At 44.0% G+C, this 25,484-nt stretch overlaps 1 protein-coding gene across 6 annotated transcripts in view; it reads left to right on the top strand.

Annotated features, from left to right (window-relative positions):
- The first annotated feature begins 1,330 nt into the window (after window positions 1-1,330).
- Window positions 1,331-25,484, top strand: part of OTULINL (OTU deubiquitinase with linear linkage specificity like) — a 33,655-nt gene continuing 9,501 nt past the window's right edge. The window contains exons 1-2 of one of the 6 annotated variants that reach the window (XM_086740361.1): window positions 1,331-1,393; window positions 24,114-24,163. Coding sequence is in view for 2 of the 6 variants with exons in the window: in XM_086740359.1 (XP_086596485.1) it covers window positions 10,169-10,265 (97 nt within the window). In the remaining 4 variants the exon portion in view is untranslated. Of the gene's footprint in view, window positions 1,394-10,104; window positions 10,266-14,182; window positions 14,191-14,529; window positions 14,625-15,835; window positions 15,910-24,113; window positions 24,164-25,484 lie in introns of those variants that run through there. The other 5 variants (XM_086740362.1, XM_086740364.1, XM_086740359.1 and 2 more) reach the window with 5 other exon arrangements.

The following is a 25,484-nucleotide window of genomic DNA, read 5'->3' as shown; positions in this document are numbered from 1 at the left end:
GGGCCAGTAACTGTGTGTTGTTTCTGCCAGGAGTCAAGAAATTCATGTCACTGTTTTCCATCTAGCATATTTTTGTGGTCAAAGAGTTGCTTCAGCTTCTTCCTTTGTTCTGCAGAAAATCAAATCTTTCAGGGCAATCTTCATACATGGTGCTCGCCAAAACTAAATTATCTAATGGTGTGACCGTGGAGAAGTAGTCTCACTGGTTAACTGGCAGTTTCATGACCTGCAGCAAGATCGTCAAGGTAGATCCACTGCCTTTGCTGAGAGCATTCTCCACTGCAACTCAGGCAATAGCAGTGAAAATTGTCCTTGTGATTTGCAAAGCCATTGTTGGGGAGTTGCATTTGCACAAAGGCACTACGCTGTTCCTCAGTTTCCATGTATGATGCTTGTGTTGCTGCTCAGTAACAGTCTGAGATGCATAGTCACTCTGTGAACGTGTACGGTGTTGCCTGGATTTATCACACAGTATGGGGCACGTATGCAAGCATTCACAGGAGCAAAGAAAACTGGTCATTCACCTGCACACTTGAAAACCTGTTCTCCATATGTTGCTGTTTCTCCAACCACCTTACTTCGGACAGATCATCAAATATGAGAAAATGAAGAATATAATGCCTGTACTGCTAAGTTAAATGGGCACACGTGGATAGCACTGTGCTGTAAGAAAGGGTGGTAGCTGCAGTGGAGTGCACGCATGCCGTAAATACTGCAAAAAGATCTGTATATGTGGAAAAGTGTATAGATTTCTTCAAAGCATCTTGACTGTACATACAATTCTTGATGGGCTTTTTTCCTGAATTCAGGGGTTGCAAACTACATCATGCATAAAATGATATTTGCCTTTCCTTTGCTTTCTCTGTAAGTAGAAATATAGCAGTGGTGAAGAGAGACATAGGTTGATTATTTATATGCACAAAGAAAAGAAGCCTGGTTTCCTAGGGCTTTGCCTCAGAGTTAAATTATGTGGTTGTTCATGGGAAAGAAATTAAAGCTTTCCGCAAATCTGAGTTACTCATGATACTAACGACATGATAACAGCGTGAGCTTGTTCTGCCTGATGCCTTGGAGAAGCCAAGGCTGTACATCCAATTCAAGACAGCTGGCAATTCAAAAAGTACTCAGGGAGGCCAAGACAGATGGAGACTGGGGAGAAATAAGACTACAGAGAGAAACAAGTGAAAGACAGCAGGCAAACACAGAAAGGAGGTGACACTACATGTCCCACTAGGATGTCAATGGTAAGTTAGCCTCCTTAGGAGTATGCATGGAAAACACTGGACTTCACCTGCCTGTCTCATCCCTGTCACCACCTTGGACCCTGACCAAGGGAAGAACGCTGCACCTACAGAAACCATGGCGTGACTGCCTGTGCATGTGCTGCTTTTTGGTATGCAACTCTACAACAAATATCTAATTTACTGAGTGTCTTTTTCTCCACACTGATAGGATGCTATCTGCTACCTCTTTGTACTGGCTGTAAGTTGTCTGTTACTAGGTCACGACTAGCTTTAGAAAGCACACTGCCATCCAGCAGTTCAGCCATGCGAAAGACATTGCAGCCAAGTTTCAACATCTTTGGAGCAGGATGGGAGAAATGCTGAAGAGAATGGTAACCCCTGGAAATGGGAAAGAGGAGGATTGGCTCGGGAACGTGTTCAAATATTCAAAATAGTAATCAAGATTTTAATTCTAAAAAGTATGTCCAGTAACTTCTGATGAGCTAATGGGTCTAGTGGAGGCAACACAAGAGTATGCTGAGAATAGATGGCACCCCTTCAAAATAATTCACTGTGCGATTAAAAGCATTCCCTTAGAAGCATCTGCTGCTTGTCTTGGAAGCTAATATCCCAAAGAGACTGTAGAGATAAAGTTCAGAGAGAGGAAAATATCTTTATTTGGTATTTAATGAAGATATTGTAAGTATCTTTAAGTAAGAATGTTCTGGGATAGTCAGTACATGACCAATAGGACTGTGATTCCTCTTCATCCTCCAGAAGATTTATGGATGAGCAGGAACGTCATTTGTTTGTGAAAGCAGACATCTGTTTCTGTTTGCATGCTGTGACTTTTCCAGTTGTGCATGGTTAGGTAAGTACTGCAAGTACTTGATTAAAGTTGAATCTTCCTCATGAGTCTGTAATGTTTGGTTTGACAAATAATCAAGAAACATATTTTTCTGTTAGGTAACTGCATGAGTTGAGAGGGGTAACTTTTTACGAGTCCTAAACACCATCTGTTGGTTTAAAAAAAAAAAAAAAAAAGGAAATGGTAACGCTCTTTTCCATTAGTTCAGATGCAAACTGTTTCTGTTCTTAAGTGCTCCACAGAAACTCTTTATCTGCTTTACAAATCTATTCCCAGATAACCTGACTGTTTTTTCTAGTAATCTTGGTTTTTTAGTTTATAATTTCTGTCACACATGAGACTCGGTATTAGCAAGCAACCATTGTGATAATCTATTTATAGCTGAAGTGGCTTTTTAAAAAAAATAAAGAAATATTGAAACCACATATGAATGCTGTGCTGCAGCCAAAATTGTAAGAGTTTTTTTTCCGAGCCTTGGTATTACTGCCTTGTGTAACACAGTGCTTTGTTTTCCATGGTTAAGTTTGCCTGATGTCAAACATTGACTTTTTGCCCATGTCAGGTAGAGAAGTATCAATTTCTGCCATGTTACTTGAGTTTCCCCCTCTGTTGTATTTTAGAGGTGCAAAGGAAAAGCTTGCCAATTGGATAAAGGGCTATGACCTCAGTGTAAATGTTGGAGGTCGTCTATAATGAAGTACTATAAGGGTGGGTTGTCTTAAGTATCAACAGCTGTTCCATTGTTTTTTTTATGCTGTGGTGCTGTCATGGGGCATCTGCCACCCTGCCTTGTCAATTTCTTCTCATCTAAGATTTTTTTTTTTTTTTTTTTTTTTTTTTCTTCCCCTAACATGTCAGAGTTTCTCCAGCCACTGGAAGTGAAAATGATATTATTTCATTGTAGGGAAGTGTTGCACTGAAAGGCGTTACCTTTAGCAGGGATTGCTGTTCTAATCTTTCTGCTGGAGGACACAATCCCCAGAGCTTTGGCTGTACCCCTCTGGGCAGCTGGTGTCCCAAGATGTCAACTCATATTTCTCCATACTTACACACAAGTCTCCTGTGCATACTTACAGCTTCCTATACCACTCTCTGAGAGGCGAAAGGGCTCTTTGCTAATTGTGGTCTTTCCTAGCTGCTTTTGGCAGGGGGGTGTAGAAGGACTCATGCCAGGGAAAAAAAAAAGAGGCACAAATGGCAAATCAAGAGAGCTGTGTGGCAATCCATGCTCCTCTGCTGACTGCCTGTCCTCAGGCACGGTGATGGACATTAGACAGGCAGAAGGGATGGACGCAGCACAAGGACATGGATGTACTCACCACAAGGACACAGCTTAGTATCTGAAGTACTCTGTCCTAGAAAAAAAGTGCTTAGGTGTTAAGAGCGGTTTTATTGGGAAGAATCTATATACATGGGGATCCAGCACTTAAACAAATAATGTATAAAAATTTGTCTGTACTAATGTTGTCGCCTTGCAGTGTTTTAAAGCAGACTGCATGTCCTGGCCTCCTCCTGAGGCAACCAAGCAGACATTACATCCTAAATCTGCCATTGCAACAGGCATATCTCGGCTTCTTGTTTCTAGCAAGACAGCTGGCTCCACGCTGTGGAGCTCCTGTATAAAAAGCCAGAACTGCTTTAACTGTTTGTGGCAGTGGTGTTTGGCTTAGCCAGCCTACCACAGCAGTTGGGCGACGGAGGCAGGAGGGTAGCAGAGGCCTCGGCTTAGGCTGCACTGTGAAATCCCATCCCTGTTTCTGATGAGGATGGCAGCTGGCTAGCATGGATTTCCCCTTCCCTCCACCATACTTATGCTTCTTTTTTGAAATGTGTCTATGAAATCCATAAACAAGACAAATCTATTGTTACATTTAGAGCAGGGGGAAAAGAAAAGCTTTCAAAAACTACAGATCCACATATGGAGACACAGGGTGTTCAGTTTGCAGAACCTACCACAGCCTCAACTTCAGCGTTTTAGGCCTCCTGTTAGTTTGACCATACAAATGTCTCCGCTTCTGCTGAGTCGCTCATTTGCAGCTGACATATTGCCACTCAGAAGCGGTGGCTCATTTCTGGCGACACTCCACGTTGCACTTTATAACAGCTCTCTGTATTTGTTTATCGAGTACAAATTATTTTACTGTTGGGTGTAGCTCTTTACAAAGTCTATCTCCTTGGAAATATTGCCAGTGGAAGGAAGTATAACTATATGATATTTACCTTACCACGATGCTGTTGTAATCATGCAGTTTGAGTCATACTAGTAAATTTTGTGTCAGAGGAATACTTGAAGGTCAGTGGAGGAAGGACTGCTTGTATGTTAACTTGGAAAAAACAAATTTAACAAAGCATAAAGAATTTTCTGCTTGAGTTTTTTTCACTTGTAATACACAATTGATGGCAGAATAGCTTCACTAGCAGAAGCTCAAGTTTGGTTTTTTTTAAACAGAATTTTATCAGTTCTGTTAGACCTAATAAAAAACTTAAAGAAGTAAAATTATGCTTGTATGACCTGTACAAAAGTGCTGCTGCACCTTCTGGAATAACTTACAGTAGCAGAGGCAGAATACCCTCATCTGATTTGACTTCTTGAAACATCCTGAAGGTGAGGTGGTTTTGGGACATGAGACACTTGTTAACAGAAGAGACCCCAAGACCAAGGCTCTTTAAAGCCTCAGAGTGGAGGATCTATATTTAACAGCAGCGATGGTTGTACATCCTGTTCCTCATTGGTTTCCTGCTGTGCCTCCAGCGTGGCAGACTCCTTCCCTCAAAAAAATGGAAGTTTAGATGGTCTCCCTTTCATTTCTCCTCCCAGACAATTTGTCATGCATTTATGCTCTCGGTGTTGAAACAAGTTTATTAACATATGTAGAAAGCATTTAAGCTTTTCAAACAAAACCTGAGGCATAAGGATCCAATTATGTGATTGTATAGTTAATGATCCTTTTAAATGTAAAATTCCCCATTAAAATTTGGTGGCAGCTTCGAGTATCTTCAAACTGTCATCCAGAAGTGCCACAGAAAGTATCATTATTCTGATGTGATGTAAATCCTGATTATTTGGATGATATGGTTAAATCTAGTTTTGAGGAAATAAAGGCAGAATCCAAGACACAGTCCTCCTTCTCCTGAACTTAGGAGGAAGACTTCTGCTTTGTTCTTCCGTTGCTACCTAAAATCCACACCTTCCTTCTGTAAAATGGCCGCAAGAAGCTGAAATGAAGCACCAGCTCCTGGACTCCCGTGACGTGTAGCAGACGTGCTCGGAGCCCAACCTGCTGGGGAGGGATCAGACCTTCTGTGCTATGCCGCACAGGCTGCTGCGTGCACACCCACGGGTGGCATCTGGGATCCCTGCATGCCTGGCACGCTGACAGAAGAACAATTCCTGCAGGGCCATGGGGTCTCTGGAAATCCTATAGACACCCAAAGCCACTGAGACAAAATATCTGTGGTGGAAGGTGGGTCCAGGGAAACATGTGTATGTATTTGAGAAGAAGCCATATGGGAACAGCTAAGAAATGTAACTTGCACTTTCTCAACACGGGCTGTTTTAAAAATAAAATGTATGTAATTTACTTCCCAGAAAAGTAGAAATCCTAATACTTGCAGTCTAAATACTAGAATGTCAAAAGGGGTAAGATCAATAAAAAATCACAGAAAAATAAATCATTAAATCCTTTGTGAGGAAGGTGCTGACATCCCTTGCAAGTAGGAGAATTCTGTCTTTATTGTCACTGACTGCAAAGGGAGATGAGAGCACTGCTTGTCAGCACAGCGGGGGCTGTGTATTCAGCTGAAGAGTCTTCATCACCATGGCATTGTCAGCATCTCTCAATTTTAGTCATCAAGCTTCGCTTTACAGATGGAGAAAGCTTCTTGTTTCCTTTCCTCTTTTTTAACAGGTGGTAAAAGGATTTGCTGAAGATGCATAAGATTTTGGCAACTGCAAAAATAGACTTTCATCCTCTGTATTCCTGTCCTGTATCCTAATTAAAAGAAATTAATGTCATCCTTCCTTCTGTGTTGTGAAATACACAGATGAGTAGAGCATATATTAGCTTAGCAGTAGATTATTTTGGTCTCCTAAATGAAGAAGCACGTATATTCATTTCAGCTGTCAACATGGATGGTGATTCTGTTAGGAGATGGGGGAAAGAAAATGGCAACTAGAACCAGGATGTTTATCTTTGCAATTCAGAATAAGGAAACTATCAGCCGCACAAAGCGTCTTTTCTGAAAGAAATATCTTCTGTTACTGTTCCCATTAATCTGAAAGTCATTTAGATAAATAAGCTGCATTATGAAAGGGGGCATGTACATGTTCAAGCCCTTGTCCCTCCCTGACTTTTCCACCAGCACTGTTGCTCCTTTGTATACAGGCTGCTGCTTTCTCTTTCTGGCCCTGGTTTTTACATGTTTCATTTTCCTACTTGTTGCTAAATCTCCCTCTGAAGAGAGTTTGTTCTTCTCACTGATGGCATTTGATGTTTTGGGTCGGGGTGACTCCCTCCTCCAAAAAGAACGAGCTCTTTTCTTCCCCTGAGTGATCAGATTTTGCTCTTTCAGTCCAGACCGAGCCGTTGCTGAGGGCTGCTGCGGTTCTCAGTGGAGGTGGCAGAAAGTGGCTCACTCCTGCTCCTCCTCCTTCAGAGGAGAAGCCCAGGGGAAGGGGGTGCGCTGATCTTCGGTTCTGTAGCCTCAGTCAGTCACTCACAGCAACCAGGTCTTAAAATGCTTACTTTTATTTGCTGCTACGCACTTTTGATAGCGAAACACAAATACATAGTCACTGTTGCAAAGCCAGGCACTGACATGAGACAAAAAAAAAAAATAATAGGCAAGTGCCTATGAATAGGTTGTGTCTCGTTTCTTCTAGCAGTGACGTCTTACAGCCTAAAGGAGAAACAGCTGAGTTTGGAGCCTTTGCATGTTGATTTCTAAAGAAAAAGAAGCCATAATACGAACTCTTATTCCAAGTATGAAGTAGGTGACTTATAAAGAATTTTCCAAAAGCAAGGCCTGTCACGGATTCTGTAACAGTAATTCTTTTTCCCAAAGATGTTGATCTCCTGTGCTCAAGCCCAGGCAGTAGGAGGTAACTGTACTAACACCTCGCTTGATGTTTCCAAAATCCTAATCTGTCCAGAAAGTAGATTGTCTTGATGCTAATGCCCTCATTAGTCTTCAGAAGGAAGAGGATAACCTCTTGACCCACGAAGTAACCCATTGTACACGTGCACAAGACAGCACCTCTCCTGCCCCCGACCTCTCTGATATTATCAGAAAGTTGACAATTATAAGGATAATTGTTCCTAAAACGGTGATTTTCTTCCAAGTGAAAGATGAGAGGGTAGAACAATTTGATAGAGCAGAATAAAAGTGACTACCTGCAATCAGAGGTTGGGGATATTTGTCTCTGTAACCTTAATCTGCTTCCTATAGAAAGGGAGAAAGCAAAAAGAAAGGAAGAAGTTGGCTCTAGAGCTCAGTAATAGAGATGAAAACTGCCTGCAACTCTGGGACAAACTCAGGCAGTTACCACACCTCCAAAGCATTTGTGCTTAAAGTTTTCAGCTAGCTGAATGATGTTGTGCCACATCACATCTGGGGTTCCCAACTGCCGCTGAACCCCAAGGGCTCTCCTATTGTTTGCGAGCAGGGAAAGAAGCATGTTGAGCTGTGGTGAAGTCGAATGCAGATCTAGTTTTCTACAGTCGCACAGAACCGCAAGGGAATGTCACGGGTAGGAGAGGCTGTCTGATAACACCCACCACAGAAGCGCGGGGGTGGACGAAGGAAATTTCCTCATCAGCTTGTGAATGCGATAAGGACTGCAAACAGGCAGGCATGCAAACACTAGCTACTTAGTAAAACACAGCTCCTCTTAGTTTGTGGATTATATCAGCCCAGGTGGTTGCTGCCTCTAGCACAACAAACTTGTAATTTTCCTTTTTAGGTTTGTCTTTCTTTTCTCCCCATGACCCTGCATAAACCTCTTAGTTATTTATAATTCAAAAAGGCATGAGGTGGGGGTGGAATTTATCCTCTATTTTTCATAACTTAGTCCAGTTCCAAACCTCAGCTGAGGCTTTCCTGCAAGGAAGGGGTGCAGAAGGTCCTGGTTTGTTCTCTTCTTCCTTTCAGAGTCCTTTTTTGCCTTTAGCCTGATCCTGTTGGAGCAAAGACAACATCACTTTCCAAAACTATTCCAAATTCCCAGATCCCTGCCAGTTACAGTGTTCAGAAGTCCCAGCATTTTCACTGTGCTCTAAGGATGCTCACAGGGTTATGGAAGAAATGCAGAGCTCAGGTAAATATTCATCCCCCAGCACAGTGGGAAAGTGAGGTAATCCGTGCTTTTCCTGCTTGGATAAAGCCTAAAGAGTTACCTGGGTGAGCCAGCTATGCTTGGTTGAGAAGTATGGTATATGGGTTGAAGAACATGGCAACTCCAAGAGAAGAGGATGAGTAGGCTGTTTCTGGCTGGAGCAAACCAATCTACCAGACAAAATGGATCAAGAAGTACAATAGAGGAATTTAAGAAAATGAGAGTGAATTCAATGCAGCGAAGACAGTTAATTTTCACTGTATATTTTAAACTAAACAGCTTGCTTTTTTTTTTGTGCTTTATTGAAAAAAAAAAGCCAACAGTGCTGAGCAAGTAAAGCAAAAGAAGGCATGTGCAATGTGTTTGTTTCTTCTCTACTACTAGTTTTCTTCCAAATCTCCCATTGGAGATGCACTGGTCTTGTAGAAAGCCCCCAGTTTTTCCCCTCTCAGAACTATCTTGTTCTACTAATGGAAACTGAACACAGGCAAAAAAAAAAAAAAAAAAAAAACCAAAACATGCATGTAAGTGTGTGCATGTGCGTGTAGATATACATATATGCTTACTGGCATGGAGCACAGATAGCATGAGAGGATTCAAAGGCAGCAAGCGAACAATTAAAGACAGAAAACTCTTTGTTGTTCCTCTCCTCCTTCCTCCACAGTAAATCGTGAAATAAGAAGTGTTGGCAGTCATGGGGCCGAAGCCTTGGACTGGAGAAGGGAGGGCAGATTTCACCATCATCTCCTGAGGTGCCAACAAGCAGAAAGAACAATGTAACACAAGTAACGGTTATTTCTCAACCTCTCTTTTCCAAATTTCCTTTGTTGTTTTTAGCAGATGCTCCTGATAGAAGGGTGGTAATGGATAAACAATGTTTTAAAACTAATTTCAAAAAAATACTGTAATTAAAAATGTAGAAAGAGAAATCTACATTCCAGTGAAAGGGAAAATGTGAGTCAGTAACTGTACGAGTTCCAGCTTTTTTTTTTTAAATCCATCTGTAATGTGGAGCAATAGTCTACAGAAGAGGAATCCGGCAGGGCAAATAGTTCCTTCTACCTCTGAAACAAGAACTCGTGGGTATTTTCAGAATGGGAGACTGGATTTAGTGAACTTGTATCTCTCGATGGGGCCTTTGCTTACTCTTATTAAAAACTCCGTATCTATGAAGTGACTTCATCATCTCTGTGTAAGCTTTGCTCTTACATAACATGGTTGTTATCTTAATAGAGAAGGGACGCTTGTGTGGACCACCTGTTTCCTCTTCACGGTCACAGTGTTTCCACAGAAAGCACACCAATTGCATGATAAGTCATGTTAAATGCTTTGCAATTGAACATGACATTGGAGTTGAGAAGAAGAGACTGTGTCTCTCTGAGGACTAGCACTAAGAGAGACACCACACATGGGTGGTGGTGTATGACAGTCTGAAATCCTGCAATCTCCAGCACCCAGACAACTTGGAAGACACGGAGGAAGGTAGCAATGTGACCTTTACAAATAGCTGAGTTATGCTCGTGTTGGGTTTTGTGTTTTTTTTTCTCTTGTGGCTTGGATATGGAGAAGCATACACAGCCTGTGTGACTTTTAGAACTTTAACGGAAATGAAACAGGAAGCCAGATCCTCTCGCAGCTTGTTGATCTGTGAAGACGAGCTGAGTCTGTAGAGACTAATTTTCTACCCCCAGCAAAAGAAGCCAGGAGAGGGAAATCCAGCTGGGGAGATACTTTGGAGAGGAGATGCAGAGGCGACATGACGGGAGGGCAAGTAAGAACAGAGAACAGTTCACTAAGCAAGAAAAATGGAGCAGAATTAACCACTCAAAGAGAAGTGCTGGTAAGTTCGTAGAGCTATGCTCTAAATTTTGTCATCTCACCGAGCTGATGATCAGCTATAGGAAGCTCCTGTGATGCAGATCATCCTGCACGGGCACTGCTTTTACCTATGCGTTGGACTATACCTGACTTTGGTAGTCATAAGAAATGATGATAAACAGGGAAATGGTTCCTGACTGTTAATAATGGACTTGAAAAACGGACCAGTTCTGCACCTAGGTTTCCCACTTTTACTGGATTGGATGCTGTTCCCTTTGTCTCAGCAGACCCTTTGCGCACTCCTTTTGAATTACTCATGTTCTTTGGGCTGTGGCTATAATCCCGCTGCTCACCTGCAGATGGGAGCAAGAACATGGCACTTGCTTCTGCTGCTGACTTGTGGGCTTAACCAGAGACGGTTAAAATGTCTTCACACTTGCTTAGTGTGGCTTTCAGTATAAGCTCTTCCTGTAATTACTATACAGTCTGGTGTGAATACAAGTGGAGGGAGGTAGTCACAGTCATGCCTGCAGCTTGGCGATGCCATGACCTGCAGAAAAACCTGGAGGTCATGTTATGGGCAAGTACGTAATGCTCCCCTGAAGGCAGGAAATAGCATAAATATCTCTAAGTGGTAGAAGTTTGCCATCAGCTTACAGCCTTGTCTGAGCATCATAAACATGGGCAAAATGCCATGACCAGAAAGTCTGGAGGAGCGGAATCAAACTTAGGCTGCTTCCAGTCAGAGCTCTCTGGAGCTCTCCCCTTGCCCTCAGGGAGCTGCTGTCTCGTCAGAGGCAAAGCAGGGAAGACATTACTTCTGTGGTGTCCTGGTTTCTGCTGGGAGAGTTAATTTTCTTCCTAGTAGCTGGTACAGTGCTGTGTTTTGGATTTAGGATGAGAATAGTGTTGATTACACACTGATGTTTTAGTGGTTGCTGAGCAGTGCTTACACTAAGCCAAGACTTTTCAGATTCTCATGCCCTGCCAGCAAGGAGGCTGGAGGTGCACAGGAAGCTGGGAGGGGGCACAGCCAGGACAGCTGACCCCAAACTGGCCAAAGTCATATTCCCTACCATACAACATAATGCTCAGCAATATAAATTGGGCAGAGTTGGCCAGGGGGGTGGCAATCGCTGCTAGGGGACTGGCTGGGTGTCGATGACTGGGTGGTGAGCGGTTCCATAATTTGTTTTTCTTGGTTTTTGTTTTTCTCTCTCTCTTTTTGCTGTTTTCCTTTTCATTACAATGTATTATTATTATTATTGTTGTTATTATTATACTCGATTATATTTCAGTCATTAAACTGTTCTTATCTTAACACACAAGTTTTCTTACTTTTCCCTTTCCAATTCTCTCCCCTGTCCCATGGGGGAGTGGGATGGTGCGTGAGCAGCTGTGTGGTGCTGACTGGGTTTAAACCACAACGTGTGGAAAAATGTTGGATGCATACTTTAAGTAAGGCCTTCTCTAGCTCCCAGTATTGTTTTCCAAGATATTTTGGGGAAGTTCACACTTTCTGAAGCTTTTGGAACCCTTGTAGCAGCGTGTTTCCCCTTCTGCACAGTCCATAACAGAAACTGCCTTCCAGTTAGCTGCCATTCCATTTTTTTGCAGTTGTTCCTGGCTCAGACCTAGACCTTGCTTGTTCTCCTTAGGATTATCCTAACTCTTCTTCATCTAAGAAGAATGGCACAAGCTCACCTCGACCAGTCCAATGCAGCGTGCAGGAGGCCTCTGGGTTACTTGGCTTTAGTAATCCAAATACAGGCCACAGCAAGGAGGGGCTCGCAGAGGAGGGAGATGGGTAGAGGCTGCCTCATCTCAGCGACTTGCGAGGAGAAGAGACCCTATTCTCCTGCTGAAGCCCACAAATGGGAAAAGGTAGTAAAGAGCTCTCTGCAAGCGGCTCAAGGAAGAGGTCCAGAAAGAGCTTAAGGAGGAAGAAAAGGCATACAGACAGTGTTAGTAAAAAAAAAAAAATACCTCAAGAGGTTTCAAGTAAGTGATCTCTGTTTGATTGATTGCCCCAGGGCTTATTCCCAGCAAGAGGACATGTAGAGGGGAATACGTTGTTCTCCAGACTGCACTGAAGTGCTGAATAAATGTCCAGAGAACAGACCAGAGAGCTGGGAAGCGGGGAGGACTCATGGACACGGGGGCTGATCTGCAGAGTTCGCACTGTGTGTGTTTCATCTCTCTTCCCTAATGAGTCAGCAACTGGGTAAACATGAACTTTCAGGCCTGTCTGCACAAAGAAATCACCCATTAAATCCTAAGATCTTAACACAGGTTAGGGAGGGCAGAAAGAGGCAAATTTGGATTAGGCTGGAACACTAAACCATTAAGTGCCACCGACGCTGGCCCAGCCAAGGTGAGGAGGAAGCTGGAAAGGGAAGCTGAAGCATGCCATTGCCGCAGGCAAAAGGTGGCTCAGAAGCAAATCCCAGGATCCCAGGTACCCTGGAGCCTTCGCAGGCGGATGCTGTGTGTGCTGTATCCCAACAGCTTCTCTCTCAGCTGCGCCTCCTGAGCGACAACCACGTTAAACCATGAGCTGCACGGCCAAACAGAAAGCACCAGCTAGCTGATGCTGCGAAGAGGCGCAGAGATGGCCCTTAGAAATGTATTTTTTTTTTTTTCAAAAAGGGATTTTTCTATGGAGCAGCACACAGTGCTGCATAACTGAGGGATTTAGGCCTCTTAAGTCAACTATTTACTCTTGCTATTCTTGGCTGGTTTTTAAGCCTAGATTTTCTTTTACTTGGATAAGTGTGTTCGTGGCTTTCTGTGAGGGCACCTAAGTGAGCACTTGGCACACCGATATTTAACAGGTTTTGTCTGTTTTATTCCTTGCCCACAAGTAACTGAGATGGATGGAGAAACAATCTGATATTCATGCCAGACAGTACAAATCTCTTAAACGTTTCATGAAAAGTGTTGATTTTCTATTTCAAACCATTTTACTATCTTATGATGTTTTAGGAAAAAAAAAAAAAAAAGACAAAAAGAAAACCAAAACAACCATGTAAGGTTGTCCAAGCTCTGCGCTGGAGCAAACTACTTATAAACTCTGTAAAAGATTTAAGTCTGCGTCACTTGTTCAGACCATTACAATTCCCTTCTGTTTTTTCCTGCAAAGTCCCCAGGGAGATGGAAGAAAACTGTTCTTTAATGTGTAACCAGAAAATAAATTACACCGGCCTATGCAAATTCTCTACGTACAGCTGGGACAAACTCCACCTCAAAAGGAAGGTGCTTGGCAAGGATGAATTTCGTTCTGGACGAATGTACTTCATCTTGTTAATCAGTGAATTAGTGAGGAAATGAACATTTAACGATAAGGGGAAAAAAAACCAAAACCAAAACAAACAACAACTTTGAAGTCAGTAAGGTGTGTTTACGTTTCATGGCTAGAGTTCAGCTGATCTTGTTGGTCCCCATTAAGGGAGCTGCTGCTCTAAAATTTGAAATAATGTTGCGTGACACCAAAGCACAAATTACATCGAACTGACGGAGGAGCTGCAGGGAGTGCTGGGGAAATGAAGACCTTCCCCGCCCCCCCCCCCCCCGCCGCCCCGTCTCTTTACGCTGAGGAGAGGCCGAGAGATGGGTGACAAGGGCTTGCCCCCCCACCTCGAAACGGGGTCCGCGACCACCCCGCAGCCGGCGCTACCCCTCGGTTTCTGGCCGGAGCTCGGGGGTCTGCTCACCACCCGGCCGAATCCAACCCGACCCCGCCCCCGCCCGGTGCGGGACAGAGCGGGGCGGGGGGCGGTGGCAGCAACTCGGCGGGGCCCCTGGCCAGGCCGGGACCAGGGCGTGGGGGGCTGCGTGGGGCGGCCCGGCGGGATCCCCGCCCCGGGCGGTGCCGGCGTTGCGTTGGCAGCCGGGGTTTGATCCTCGGGGGGGGGGCGGGCGAAGAGCGGCGGCGCCGAGCGGAGCGGGTGAGGCGCGGCGAGGGGTGCCCGCGGCCAGGGTTTGGGTTTGGGTTTGTTTGTTTGTTGCTTCTTTTTTTTTTTTTTAAATTTTGTTTTCTACTTGACTCTTTTGGGGCCGTTTTCCCCGAAGCGGCCGTACCCGGAAAGCCGCTCCAAGGGTCTCGGCGGCGGGATACCCACCCCACCACCTCCCCTCAACCCCGGGGGGCTGGGCCGGGAGCGCCCCTGCCTCGGGGGGCGGGGCGAAGGGGGTCCCTGGCCGGGCTGGGGGCCGGGGAAGGGGTGGGGGGAGGTCTTCTGGAGGGGAGCCTCATGTGTTTGGGATGGGTTTGGGTTTTGGTAGGGAAGTGGTGCGTCCCGAGTGCGCTGGGCTAGTAGCTGCGGCATGCGTGGGGAGCACCGTGGTTTTAAAATAATAACGCGTGCCGTTTGCACAGCAGGTGTACATTTGGGGGTTTGCTGTTTGTTTTGGGTGGGGGGAGGTATTTGCCTTTTTTTGTTTGTTTGTTTGTTTGTGTGTGTGGTTTTTTGTTTGTTTGTTTTGGGGGCTTTTTTTTTTTTAGTTTATTTTCTGTGTGGAATCTGAATTTAAATGTTGCAGGCCGGCTTCTGTTCCCAGGAAAGGCGAAGGTGTAGGAAAAAGGTGGGGGCAGAAATGAGCACGTGATTCGGGAAGACTTGGGCAGGGGGACATGCATCCCCTCGATCTGCCTGTCACCCTGTCGTTCTGGGTGGCGTGCATCTCTCTTGTCACTGTGATGGGGGCTTGCAGGTCGCCGGTACCGTGCCGTGCCAGCTTGCTTTTCTGCTGTACGCTTTAGGATACATTTCTGCTTTGGTGGCCACTGGTCTGGCTCTCATTTTGCACTGCCTTTCACACTAACCACTTGGTTTGCCTGTTGTGATAGGATGAGGGGTAATGGTCTTAGAATAGAAGGAGGTAGATTCAGACTTGATATAAGGAAGAAATTTTTTACACTGAGGGTGGTGGGACACTGGAACAGATTGCCCAGAGAGGTGGTGGATGCACCATCCCTGGAAACATTCAAGGCCAGGTTGGACCTGATCGAGTTGGAGATGTCCCTGCTCTGTGCAGGGGAGTTGGAGTAGATGACCTTTAAAGGTCTCTTCCAACCCAAACTATTCTGTAATTCTATCTGCTGCTAATATGTGCGAGTGCAGTTGTTCCCGCTTCCCTTCTTTGGCCCGCTCTGGTTTCTACAAGTGATGAAACACAGAGGAACATAGAGGTAAAGCATGTGAAACAGGAAGAAATTGCCCGTTTTGGTTTTAAGGCTCATAAAACTTCTTTGCAGTCACTGAAGTTTACTCCTTTAAGAGTTTTATTTCTTTACTGCTGGACAAATAATTTACTTAGAAATTGAAGAGGACACCGTACAGCAAGAGGAAAAGCGGCAGTTTTGCATATCTATGCAAAATGATGCCAGGTGAAGGGTGTTAGAATTGATTTTCAAGGGCAAAAGCAGCATTAAAATGCTGGTCAGCATGTTATATGAAAGTGATGTTATGGATAAGTGTCTGCATTTGGGTTGGGGATTCTGAAAAAATTATTTAATTTTTGTAGTTCTGAGGTTTTTTGCCATTGGGATATAAGTTTTTCATTTTCTTTAACTTTTTGGACCAGGTTGCCTGGCTGGATGGTGTGGATTTCCCATTCAGCACCAGGACTTTCTGTCCACCTTGTTTCTTAGATACAGCTTCCAGGTTAAATCCTTGCGTCCTGTCTACCAAGGATATAGTAACAAACATTAAAGGGTTTTTCAGTAATGTCTGCAGTTTTTCTGGAGCTTAATGACTGAAAGTGATTGACCTTGCTGGATTACCCAGGCAAATGAGTTTGAGATTTCAGAAATACCTCTATGCTGTACCTGCTGACCCCACGCAGCTGAACCATGGGAGCCACAGTGCCAAACTATACTAGGAGAGATGGCTGTGGTTATAATTTAGTTGTTTTGAAAACACAAGGGAATAACGAGTGCTCAGGAGTCAAAAGGCTGTATGATTACACTTGCATGACTATATTTGTGGGTGTGATTAGAACTGCATAAAGTTTACCTTAAGGAGCTTTTTAATTTTCTCTTACTTTAGGCTGTGAAATTATTGTTTTAAGATTACTAATTGGCTACATCAGTTCTATTTTAATGACATTATTTGACATAATGACATTATATGACATTAAATACATTCTGACTTCCAAAGGAGTTATAATACACTTTAAAGTCAAACGCTAATCTGAGTTGCTGTCTGACATCTGACTCTGGATCACTTCAGGATCTGTTTTCTGCTTTGAGGGAATTTGGGAAAGCACAGTGGGCACAGAGTGCATTTCCGCACTCCTGGGTTGATATGGCTGGTGTTGTGCCGGCATGTAGCACCAACAGGGAACTTTGCCCGTGTGCTCTGTTGCTGGGATTCCTGGGATGGCAAACACCAGTTCCTCCTTGTGTGGTTGCAGCACCAGTGATCAGACACGACAATGTCGTGCCTTCCAGAAAGACAGAGAAATAAGCTGTTTATTAACTAAAATGTCAGTGCTTCATGATAGAAGACTGTCAGGACTCGTGTACTTCAGCCACAGCAACGTAAAAGTGGTCAATGACAGTTTTAAGAGCAGAGTTTGTAGCTGGGGATCTTGTACTGGTTCTGAGGTGCTAGAGAAAGATTAGTTCATATAATACAAAATCTGATTTGATTGAAAGTTTGGTTATTTTTTTTTTCCCCATGAACAGTATAACTCAAGGTTGGGCTATCTGTTGCCCGATCATACAAAATCACGTCAAAGTTCTGCTCTGGCGTAAGTGGGGAAAAAAAATGAGATAAGTGTTACTGTCCACTTCTCTAGAGGGCTCCAGTGAAGGCAAACATGTTGTAAATTACTCCGAAACTGCTGCAGGCTACTTCATGATTTTTCTGAGAATTTTTTTAAGTCAGTAGCTTTTAGTTTCTTTTCAGCCTTATTCAGTCTTTGTAACTTCTTCCAATTTTTTCACTGCTGAGGAGAGATACTGTACATTTTTATGCATCCTCAGGATTCAGACCCCAGTGCTTGGGATTTCTGTGTAGCCTATGTGGCAGTGCTGGAAGCTCCTGACCAAGAGAGGAGGTCTGTCTCTAGCTCCTGTCCCCATGACACTGTCGGGGACAGATGCCACTTACAACACGTACCAGTGCAGAGGGATATGGTCAACAAGGCAACTTGTGTTGCCCAAACATTTCTTTCAGCAAACATTTCTCTGAGAAGGAGGCTGTGTGGGCTGAGCAGAAGAGTTGTGATGCCTTATTTCAGCCACATTGCATTAAGGTGGAGGGCTAAAAATACGGGTTGCTGTGGCTGTATATGCTCAGTCTCTAGTCCCATCGCTAGCTCTGCATGCGCTCTTGGGCAAGACCCCATCTCAGATTCCTGCCCACAACACGTTGCCAAGATTCTCCAGGTGTTTTGAGTGTTTAGCATTTATGTTTCCAGGGTGGGGTGGCCGTGTTGGGTGAATGGTTCTATGGAAGTGGGGAAAGTGTACCTTGGCATCAAACTGGTGCCCTGACATGATGTGGTGGGCATGGGGCTTTGGATGTCATCAGGTCTGCCATAGCATCTGTGTAGCGAAGAAGCATCGTGGCCAGGTGCTTGGCGCTGCCCGCTGGTCAGCTGCCACTGGGGAAATGCTGGCAAGTTTTTTAACTGTGGAGTTTGTGCAAAATCAGTCTTTCTGCCAAGTTAAAATACTTGTTTCAGGTCTGTCTATGTGACAAAGAGACATCCTACCGCTTTCCCCTGGTTTTGCTCCAAGCACAGCTCCGCGCCGTGTGCGTGCCTGCTGCCTTTGTCCGGGAGCGACCTGCGGACGTGTTTGCTGTCCTGCAGTTCTGGTTTCATTTTGTGTTGTTTCCTCTGCATGAATTTCAGCTGTGATATGCTTGCCAAAGGCTGAAGTCATAGAAGTAGGGGATTTCATATCATTGCAGATCTTTTAAAATGACGATGCCGGGTTCCAAGGCTAGAAACTGTCCAGTGCTCTGCCTTTTATTTTCTTAGTTCACAAGGGAAAGTAAGTTGTGCCTCTGCCAAGTGCCAGCCCCTCAGGAAGAGCTCGGTATGCAGGGTCCCACTTAACCATCTCTCACAGGGCTGCATCATTTGTATTTTCTGTAGAACTCGTCCAGTTTTTAGGCAGTTTGTGCAAATGCAGAGGTGTCAGGGAACTGTGGTCTCTTGGTCCCGGCAACCGATGTTTGGAGTGCTTCGCTTGAAGCTTCTCTTGGCATCCAAATGTCTGTAACAATACCAAACGTACATTTGCAACCATAATGTGTTTTTACAAGGACAGAGCTTCCACTCAGAATATGCTGGGTTCTTGAATCACATTTATATGAAATGTTTGTACTAGCTATGACTTTGGTATGGCACTGAGTGATAGTAACTGAAATTTAAGTTATCTGGATGCAGTCAGTTTTACCTTTCAACATGTCTTTTTTGCTTAAGATTTTAGGCAAGAAGTGCCTGGTAATGCACTCTGAAAAAAAAAGGCGCAAGACTCCTGAGTGCGTGAGGTACTTAAAACATGCCAGTTTGAAACTGTTGCCCTTTAAAACATAAGGAAAGAGCAAGGTTTAAACACCCCAGCTGCTTCCATGCTAATAGCATTAGATCTGCAGAATGAAGCTGAAGTTTTGACTTTTATCAGGCTGGGTGTTGAGAGGCAGAGGGAAAGAGATGCAAGACCAATTTCTGCCATTTGCATTCAGAGTGATGGCTTCGGTATTTTTCTTTCTGTTGCCTTTCCCTTCCAATCTGTCTTGGAAGGAGGGAAAGAGACAGGTAAAACTCCCAAGCAAACAAAGAACACAGCTGGAATAACCCCTGCACATACCTAGTGGGAAAGCACAGGCTTTGTGATCTGATGCACCGCCAGATGTGAATTATTTGTGATTATTAATCATAAATGAAAAATGCACAACTCTGCATGGCCTGCAGACAGGGTCTGGTACGCTTTTTTTTTGTTTGTCGTGGGTCACTCGATGCTGCTGTTTTCCCAGCTGTCACTTGGGATAACAGTTTATCGACAGGTAGAAACTGAAAATTCCTGGGGCTGTCCTGCACTGCGTGCCTCCCAGGCTGACTGGCACTTCTCGCTGCTTCCTTCTCTGGGCTAGAGCACTTCAGCCAAGGACGCCTCAGGGTGTCAAAGTGCTGTTTTGGAATGAGCCTGCTGGTGACCACTGAGGGGCTGGGAACTCACCTGGGACCCGCCGGCCGTGGGGCATTTTGTCCCAGGAGCACTGCCGGTGGGGTCCGTTAAGTGTCTTGTTTTCCTATACAGTGTTGGAGTGGAGGTCTTTCTGTTGACATTTTCTCTTCCTCTGTCCTGCTGCCTTTCACCCCTCCTTGTGTGCAGTTTGGGGGCTCCTCTGCTTTGCCACTTGCACCTCTCCTCCAGTGCCGACGTGGTGGCCATTGCTGCAAGTCATGGAGTCCGCCAGTCCCCTTGAGGGGATGGGCAGCCCACTCAAGAAGGCCCTGCTCTTCTGGGGTGGCAGTGACCTGGCACTTGCGCTGCTGGGGTCTCGGGCATGCAACCAGGCAACGCCGGGGACACTTCCTGCGCCGGGAGCCCTGATCTGCCTGGAGAGACCTGGAGGGATGGTGTTGGTGGTAGCACCTGGCCCCCTCAGCACCTCATGGCTGTGCGTCCTTGGAGGGCTGGGCTGTAGGTGCAAGTCTTACACTGTCCAGCAAACAAGATTGTTAAAAAGGAGGAGGAAAATAATTCTTACTGCTACATAAGACTTCAACATTTTTTCCTATAACCAAAGCTTACAGTTATCTAGACAGATCAACAGAAAAACCCAAGGTATTTAAACCACTTAGCTGTTCAGCTAAACTTAAGCGTAAGAAGATTTTCAGGAGGTAAATATTTCCTTTACTGTGTCAGTTTGGATTCAGCACAGCAAAAAAAAAAAAGAATTATAAAAGGCATTTTGAGAGTTGTGTTTGCAGATAGATAAACCAGAAGCAAACATGAGCGGCATTAGCGATGACTCAACATGCAACTCAGCAGCAGGACGAATAAGAATTCTTGGAGTGGGCTTCCTTCAAATAATAGATTTAGTGCATTTATGTAAGTTCTGTTTGAAGTGTACAGGCGTTAAATAGCAATTCTGAATGAGGATGGATTTTTTTTTCCATATTAAAAAAGAAAATAAATCATCACATAGCAGAAATTTCGGAGGCTCCTTCTTTGAAAGGTGATTATTTTATTTTTTCATTATTTTTTGCTCGTATTTAGGAATAAGATCTTTAAAGATGTACTTGTTTTTTTATGGCATGAAAGTTTTTCACATATTGCTCTGGTCTGTAAATTCTCCGAAGGCTTCTCTCATGTTTTTTCTTACGTAAATGGAAGTGTAGCTGAGCTTTATTCATCTGAAGGTCCTGGATGGAGCACCCTGTGCCTTAAAAAGGAAGCTGAATTATACAGTAGATCAAGAACTGAACTTTCCTTTTGTTCTTGTAGGCATTTGAAGAGAGGAAAATGGTATGTGCAGGCGAAGGCCTACGTTAATATCTTGATTATATAGATGAAATTGGTTTTGTAAAGGTAACTCTAATAGGGTGTATTTTTGATAATCACACAGTAGGTAAGAACGCATTACGTTTGTTGCTACAGAGTGTCACAACTGGATAGGTTCATTTACAGCAGCAGTTTGGATCCTGTTGGCAATCAGGGCGTCTAAAGGAGGCTGCCAATCTTTCGACTTTATTTTTCCTGAAAGATCTTTGCAGAAAGGGGACAAGGGCTGAGGGGGCACTTGGGACTCCTGTGCAGGACAGCTGTGTAAATAAGGCCTTTCTTGCGAATGATGGGCCTCAGTGTTACCCAAACTGTTGTGTTTTCTAGGTAAATGCTTGGTTCTAGTTACAGTTTGGGGCTGGGATTCTGTTTTGTTATTTTTTGGAGTAGAAATTGAGATCTGATCAGCAGACATGGTTGAGCTTTTGATAAGTCACTGATGATTACCATCTTTGCCTGTAAATGATTCTCTTTTTCTTCTTATACCAAGTAGAGATCATAATCTTGTCAGCATCAGAGATGGGGCTCTAAGCAACCTGATTTAGTTGAAGATGTCCCTGCTTCTTGCCAGGGGTTTGGACTAGATGACATTTAAAGGTCCCTTCCAACCCTAACCATTCTGTGATTCTGTGATTTCTAGTTGTTGTATTGCAGCAGATGAAGAAGGTTTGCTTAACAAGTTGACATTGCTTTGCTCTGTAAAGGAAAGAGTTTGTAATGAAATAGTTACTGAATTAAGCAGTGTTTCCCACATATAATCTTTTGTCTTTGATCTGTTTTCAGTAGTTTTTAATTTTTTTTATGTGGCCCTGATAATAAACTGGGAAATCGAAGACTTTGTAATTACTTGGCACTACTTAAAACAGCACATTTCTCTCTGCTAAGCTGTTACGGGGTGTAATCTATTGTAGGTATTGAATTTTTATATTTAATAGCTTTTTGTCTCTGTCTCCCTCTTGGCTCAATCATTTGAGGCGTATGTGCAGGTGTGCATCTGTACATCATGCTGATGCCTGCTCTACAAGGATCAGTTTGCTTGTTTTCTCTTAAAAGAGAGACTTAGCCTATTTTATAACATGCCTCAGTAGTAATACTACATAGTCTGGGGGAACGTGATGTGCAACTGTGGAGACAGCTCTGCAGGCACACACTGAATGCAGGCAGAGTTGGACCTCCATGCCAAGCTTTGCATCTCTCAGTTGAGCAGTCTCTCTTCCGAGCTCTGGGTCCAAGAGAGGAGGAAGAAGGAGGGGCACAGGTGGGCAGCAGAAGGACTGGAACAGAAGGATCCCAAATTCTGTCTCCCTCTTTGAAGGACGGGATACCTGCTTTTTGGGAACTAGGAACATAGTGGTGTGCGATGGGAGTATGAAACTTGTCCACTTCATAGTAACAAGTATTATGTCCTGCTTTCAGTACCAAAAAGACTGTGAAGAGAAATGTCCTGAAAAGAAGTCACGCAGTCAGCTTTTAATTTTGGAAGACACTCCATTGTCTTCCTGATGGCCCTGTTACAGGGAGGGCGGAAAAAAGTAAAAGGGTGAATGTCCCATCAGACACACTGGATTATTGGATCGTGCTTCAGCACTGCGTACAGTGCTGCCTGCTAGTTCCCAAGCTGGTCCCTTACATTTTGTATTTAATCAGTTATGTATTTTTAAGATGTCAGCCTCCAAAAAAGTTATGAGGGAGTCATATGTGGGGCTAATCCTTTAGACAGTCTTTTTGAGTTACTTGTGAAAGAAGCAGATGTTGCAGATGTCTCTCACTCATCTTTTTTTCTGGTTCTTTTTGTAGAGGTTGTTTTTTTTTCTTTTCTTTTTTTTCCTCTGTGTGTCTCCCCTACTGACTTTGTCAGGGGGTAAAAGCTTCAGGTTTGGCACTAGCTGGAAGCCGAATGTGTCATGAAAAGAAAACATGGTGTCCTACTTGCATTGTAAGATAAACACTACTGTCAGCTCCTACCTCAGCGCTGTTCAACCTCTGTTCATCCAAATTTCTGCTTGGAGCTGTGTTAGAAGTCCCAGGGCTCCCTTCTCCTGTGTGGCAGAAGAGTTAGCACTCCCTGTCCTTGCGGTGATGCTCGCGGTCAGTCTTCAAAAAGATGTGAGACCAGCAGCTGGTCGCAGCACCGACGGGTTGTCACTGTCTCCTCAGGAACAGGATGAATTGTGTCCATATCCCAGAGAAGGGATTGGGTTTAAAAATCCGTGGGTTTATTTTACCCGCCCCGCCACTGTGTTATTAATTTAATTGCTCTTCAGTTTCTGAAGAATTTTGGGGGCGGCAGGGAGTGGGTGGAAAGATCTATTTTAAACTGTCCTCTTCTTTAATTCATGTCTTGTTCGTGATTTATTTTTTACCAGCGGCACTTTGCGATCCAGCTGCCACTTCTAAATGCCATTTATTTGAATAAAAGAAAGTAATTACATTTCTAAGCGTGACATAAGGACTGAAAGTAGTAACTGAATCACAAGGAGCTGTTTGAACAGCAGCTTTCCCATGACAGGAGGAAAGGTTTATGAAGTTCAGGCTATGCTGTAATGCAAGTGTAGCAAAAATACTCAAAATCACTTGTTTGCAGGTTTTCCTATCTCCCGTTAGACTTCTTATTAGGGAAATACCTACTTATAAAGCCCCCATATTTAATGAAAATGGATGTACATATTCAGTTATTTCATGTTCTCTGTCATTGATTTGTGTTTTTCATTGAAACCAGTAAACCAGTGCTTCGCAGCGCTCCTTGAAGAGTAGTTGCTCATGCACCTGTTAACCATGTGCCTTGAAAGGGGGTTTGCTGGACTCCAGTAGTTTTTTTTTTCAGGATTAGTACCATCAAAAGCTTTTTCAAGAGACTGATTCAACTTAAAAGCTGATGCAAACCTCTCATCTTTTGTCCTGTAAAAAAGGTAAAGGAAGAAATTTTGCATTCACATGTATTTCTGGTACTCAATAAGGCAAAGTGTGTCATTTGAACAGATGGACCAGCTCTCACTTTTAAAGTCCCAGTTTGTTTGAAATCAAAAAAGGGACCAGTAATTAAATTAGAATCTGATGCATCTTCCTTTTGATACACTATGTTTGAATTGCTGTTAATGAATTTTGTTTCAGTCATCATTGGTTTTCCTACAACGGCAGGATGATGTAAATCCAGAACACTCACTGGTCCGTAGACTGAACTAAATTTGTAGTTCCATTCTGGTTTGTAGAAAGTTCAGTTCTTTACTGAGGTTTTCCAACACTGATGCTTTTATCCTAAAGAACAGAGAGAACAAATTGCTGTGGCTTGATTCTGCCAGGACTGTCATCTCTTACTAATTCTCAGTTGTTGTTCTCTAGGGAGCAGTTTGGGTGCTTCCTGAGAGTGTGCCCGTTGGTGTCCATCAGCAGTAGGTGTGTGAGTCTGTGTGCGCGCGCCATAAGTGAGTGTCTGTCCTCGTTTTGGCAGGGATGGAGTTAATTTTTCCTCTCAGTAGCTGGTATGTTTTGGATTTTGTGTGTGAAGAATGTTCATAAACACCCTGATGATACCAGTTGTTGTGAATGAGACCAAGGACACCGTCCTGCTTTCCAAGTCTCGCTAATTTGCAGATGCAGGAAGCTGGGAGAAAGACAGACAGCATAATTGATCCAAACTGGCCAAAGAGAGTATTCCATGCCATAAACGTCATGCTCAGTATATAAGTGGGGGCAGGCGAGGGTGGGTATCTGCCTTCCTGGCATCCATCCTTCCTGCTTGTTTTTGCTGGCATCGTTCCCCCTACCTTGCTGGCTCCCTTTTGCTCCTTTGCTTGCTGCTCAGTTTTGTTTCCGTGATCGCTGCTCGGGACGGGCTGTATCGGTCATTGGGACATCGGGTGGTGAGAAAACACATATTGTTCACTTTGTATATTTTTAATATCCTTATATTCTGTTATTATTGTAGTTTTCCCTTTTATTTTAGTAAATTGTCTTCATCTCAACCCACGAGTTCTCCTTCCTTCCCAATTCTCTCCCCCATCCCCCTGGGGAGGGGGAGAGTGAGCGAGAAACTGTGTGGTGATTTGGGCTAAACCATCACAGTGTCCTGGTGTTTCCATGAGCTACACCATTTACTACCCTTACAGCTGATGTTTTGCTGTCTGTTACTTGGCATCAGTAGTAAACGTTTCCTGCAGCTTCAGATTTTTTGGGTTTTTTTGGTTGTGTGTAAGTGCTTGTCTTGCTTTTTCCTACTCAGCATGTGCAGGTGTAACCCCTGCTTGTGCCAGGTACGCATGCATTGGTGCAGCGCACGAGTAGAAGCTGACAGAAGACCTGTCCATCACCTTGTATGAAAAGTGTTCACAGCAGTATGGGTTTTGTGTAAATGGGAACTAGCACCCCAAAAGCTTCTGCAACTACCTCTTTAAAGTTTCTTGAGACCTTTTCATTTACAGCTCTTAACCTGCCTTTTGTTCGTGGGAGAGACAAGGTCCAGGTCTTGCCTCCGGCCAACTTGCATTTGACATCCTGCAATAAAACTTCTTCAAACAACAGAATATTGGAAAAGGCCAAATATCAGCAGTGCTCTGTATATATGCAACAGTGTTTGTGAAAATGTATGCGTAGCTGTTTATCTCTGTGCCAAGGTTGGGATTCATATGTAACTCTTCCACTGGATAATTGTCCACAGTGCATGGGCTTAAGTGCCTTGGAAAACTTAAGCCCCTCTTAAATTTCCTGTTCAAG

This window comes from Chlamydotis macqueenii, chromosome 2 (genome assembly GCF_036417535.1).
Source record: "Chlamydotis macqueenii isolate bChlMac1 chromosome 2, bChlMac1.mat, whole genome shotgun sequence".
NCBI classification, from domain to species: domain Eukaryota; kingdom Metazoa; phylum Chordata; class Aves; order Otidiformes; family Otididae; genus Chlamydotis; species Chlamydotis macqueenii.
This window is presented reverse-complemented; position numbering and strand designations above follow the sequence as displayed.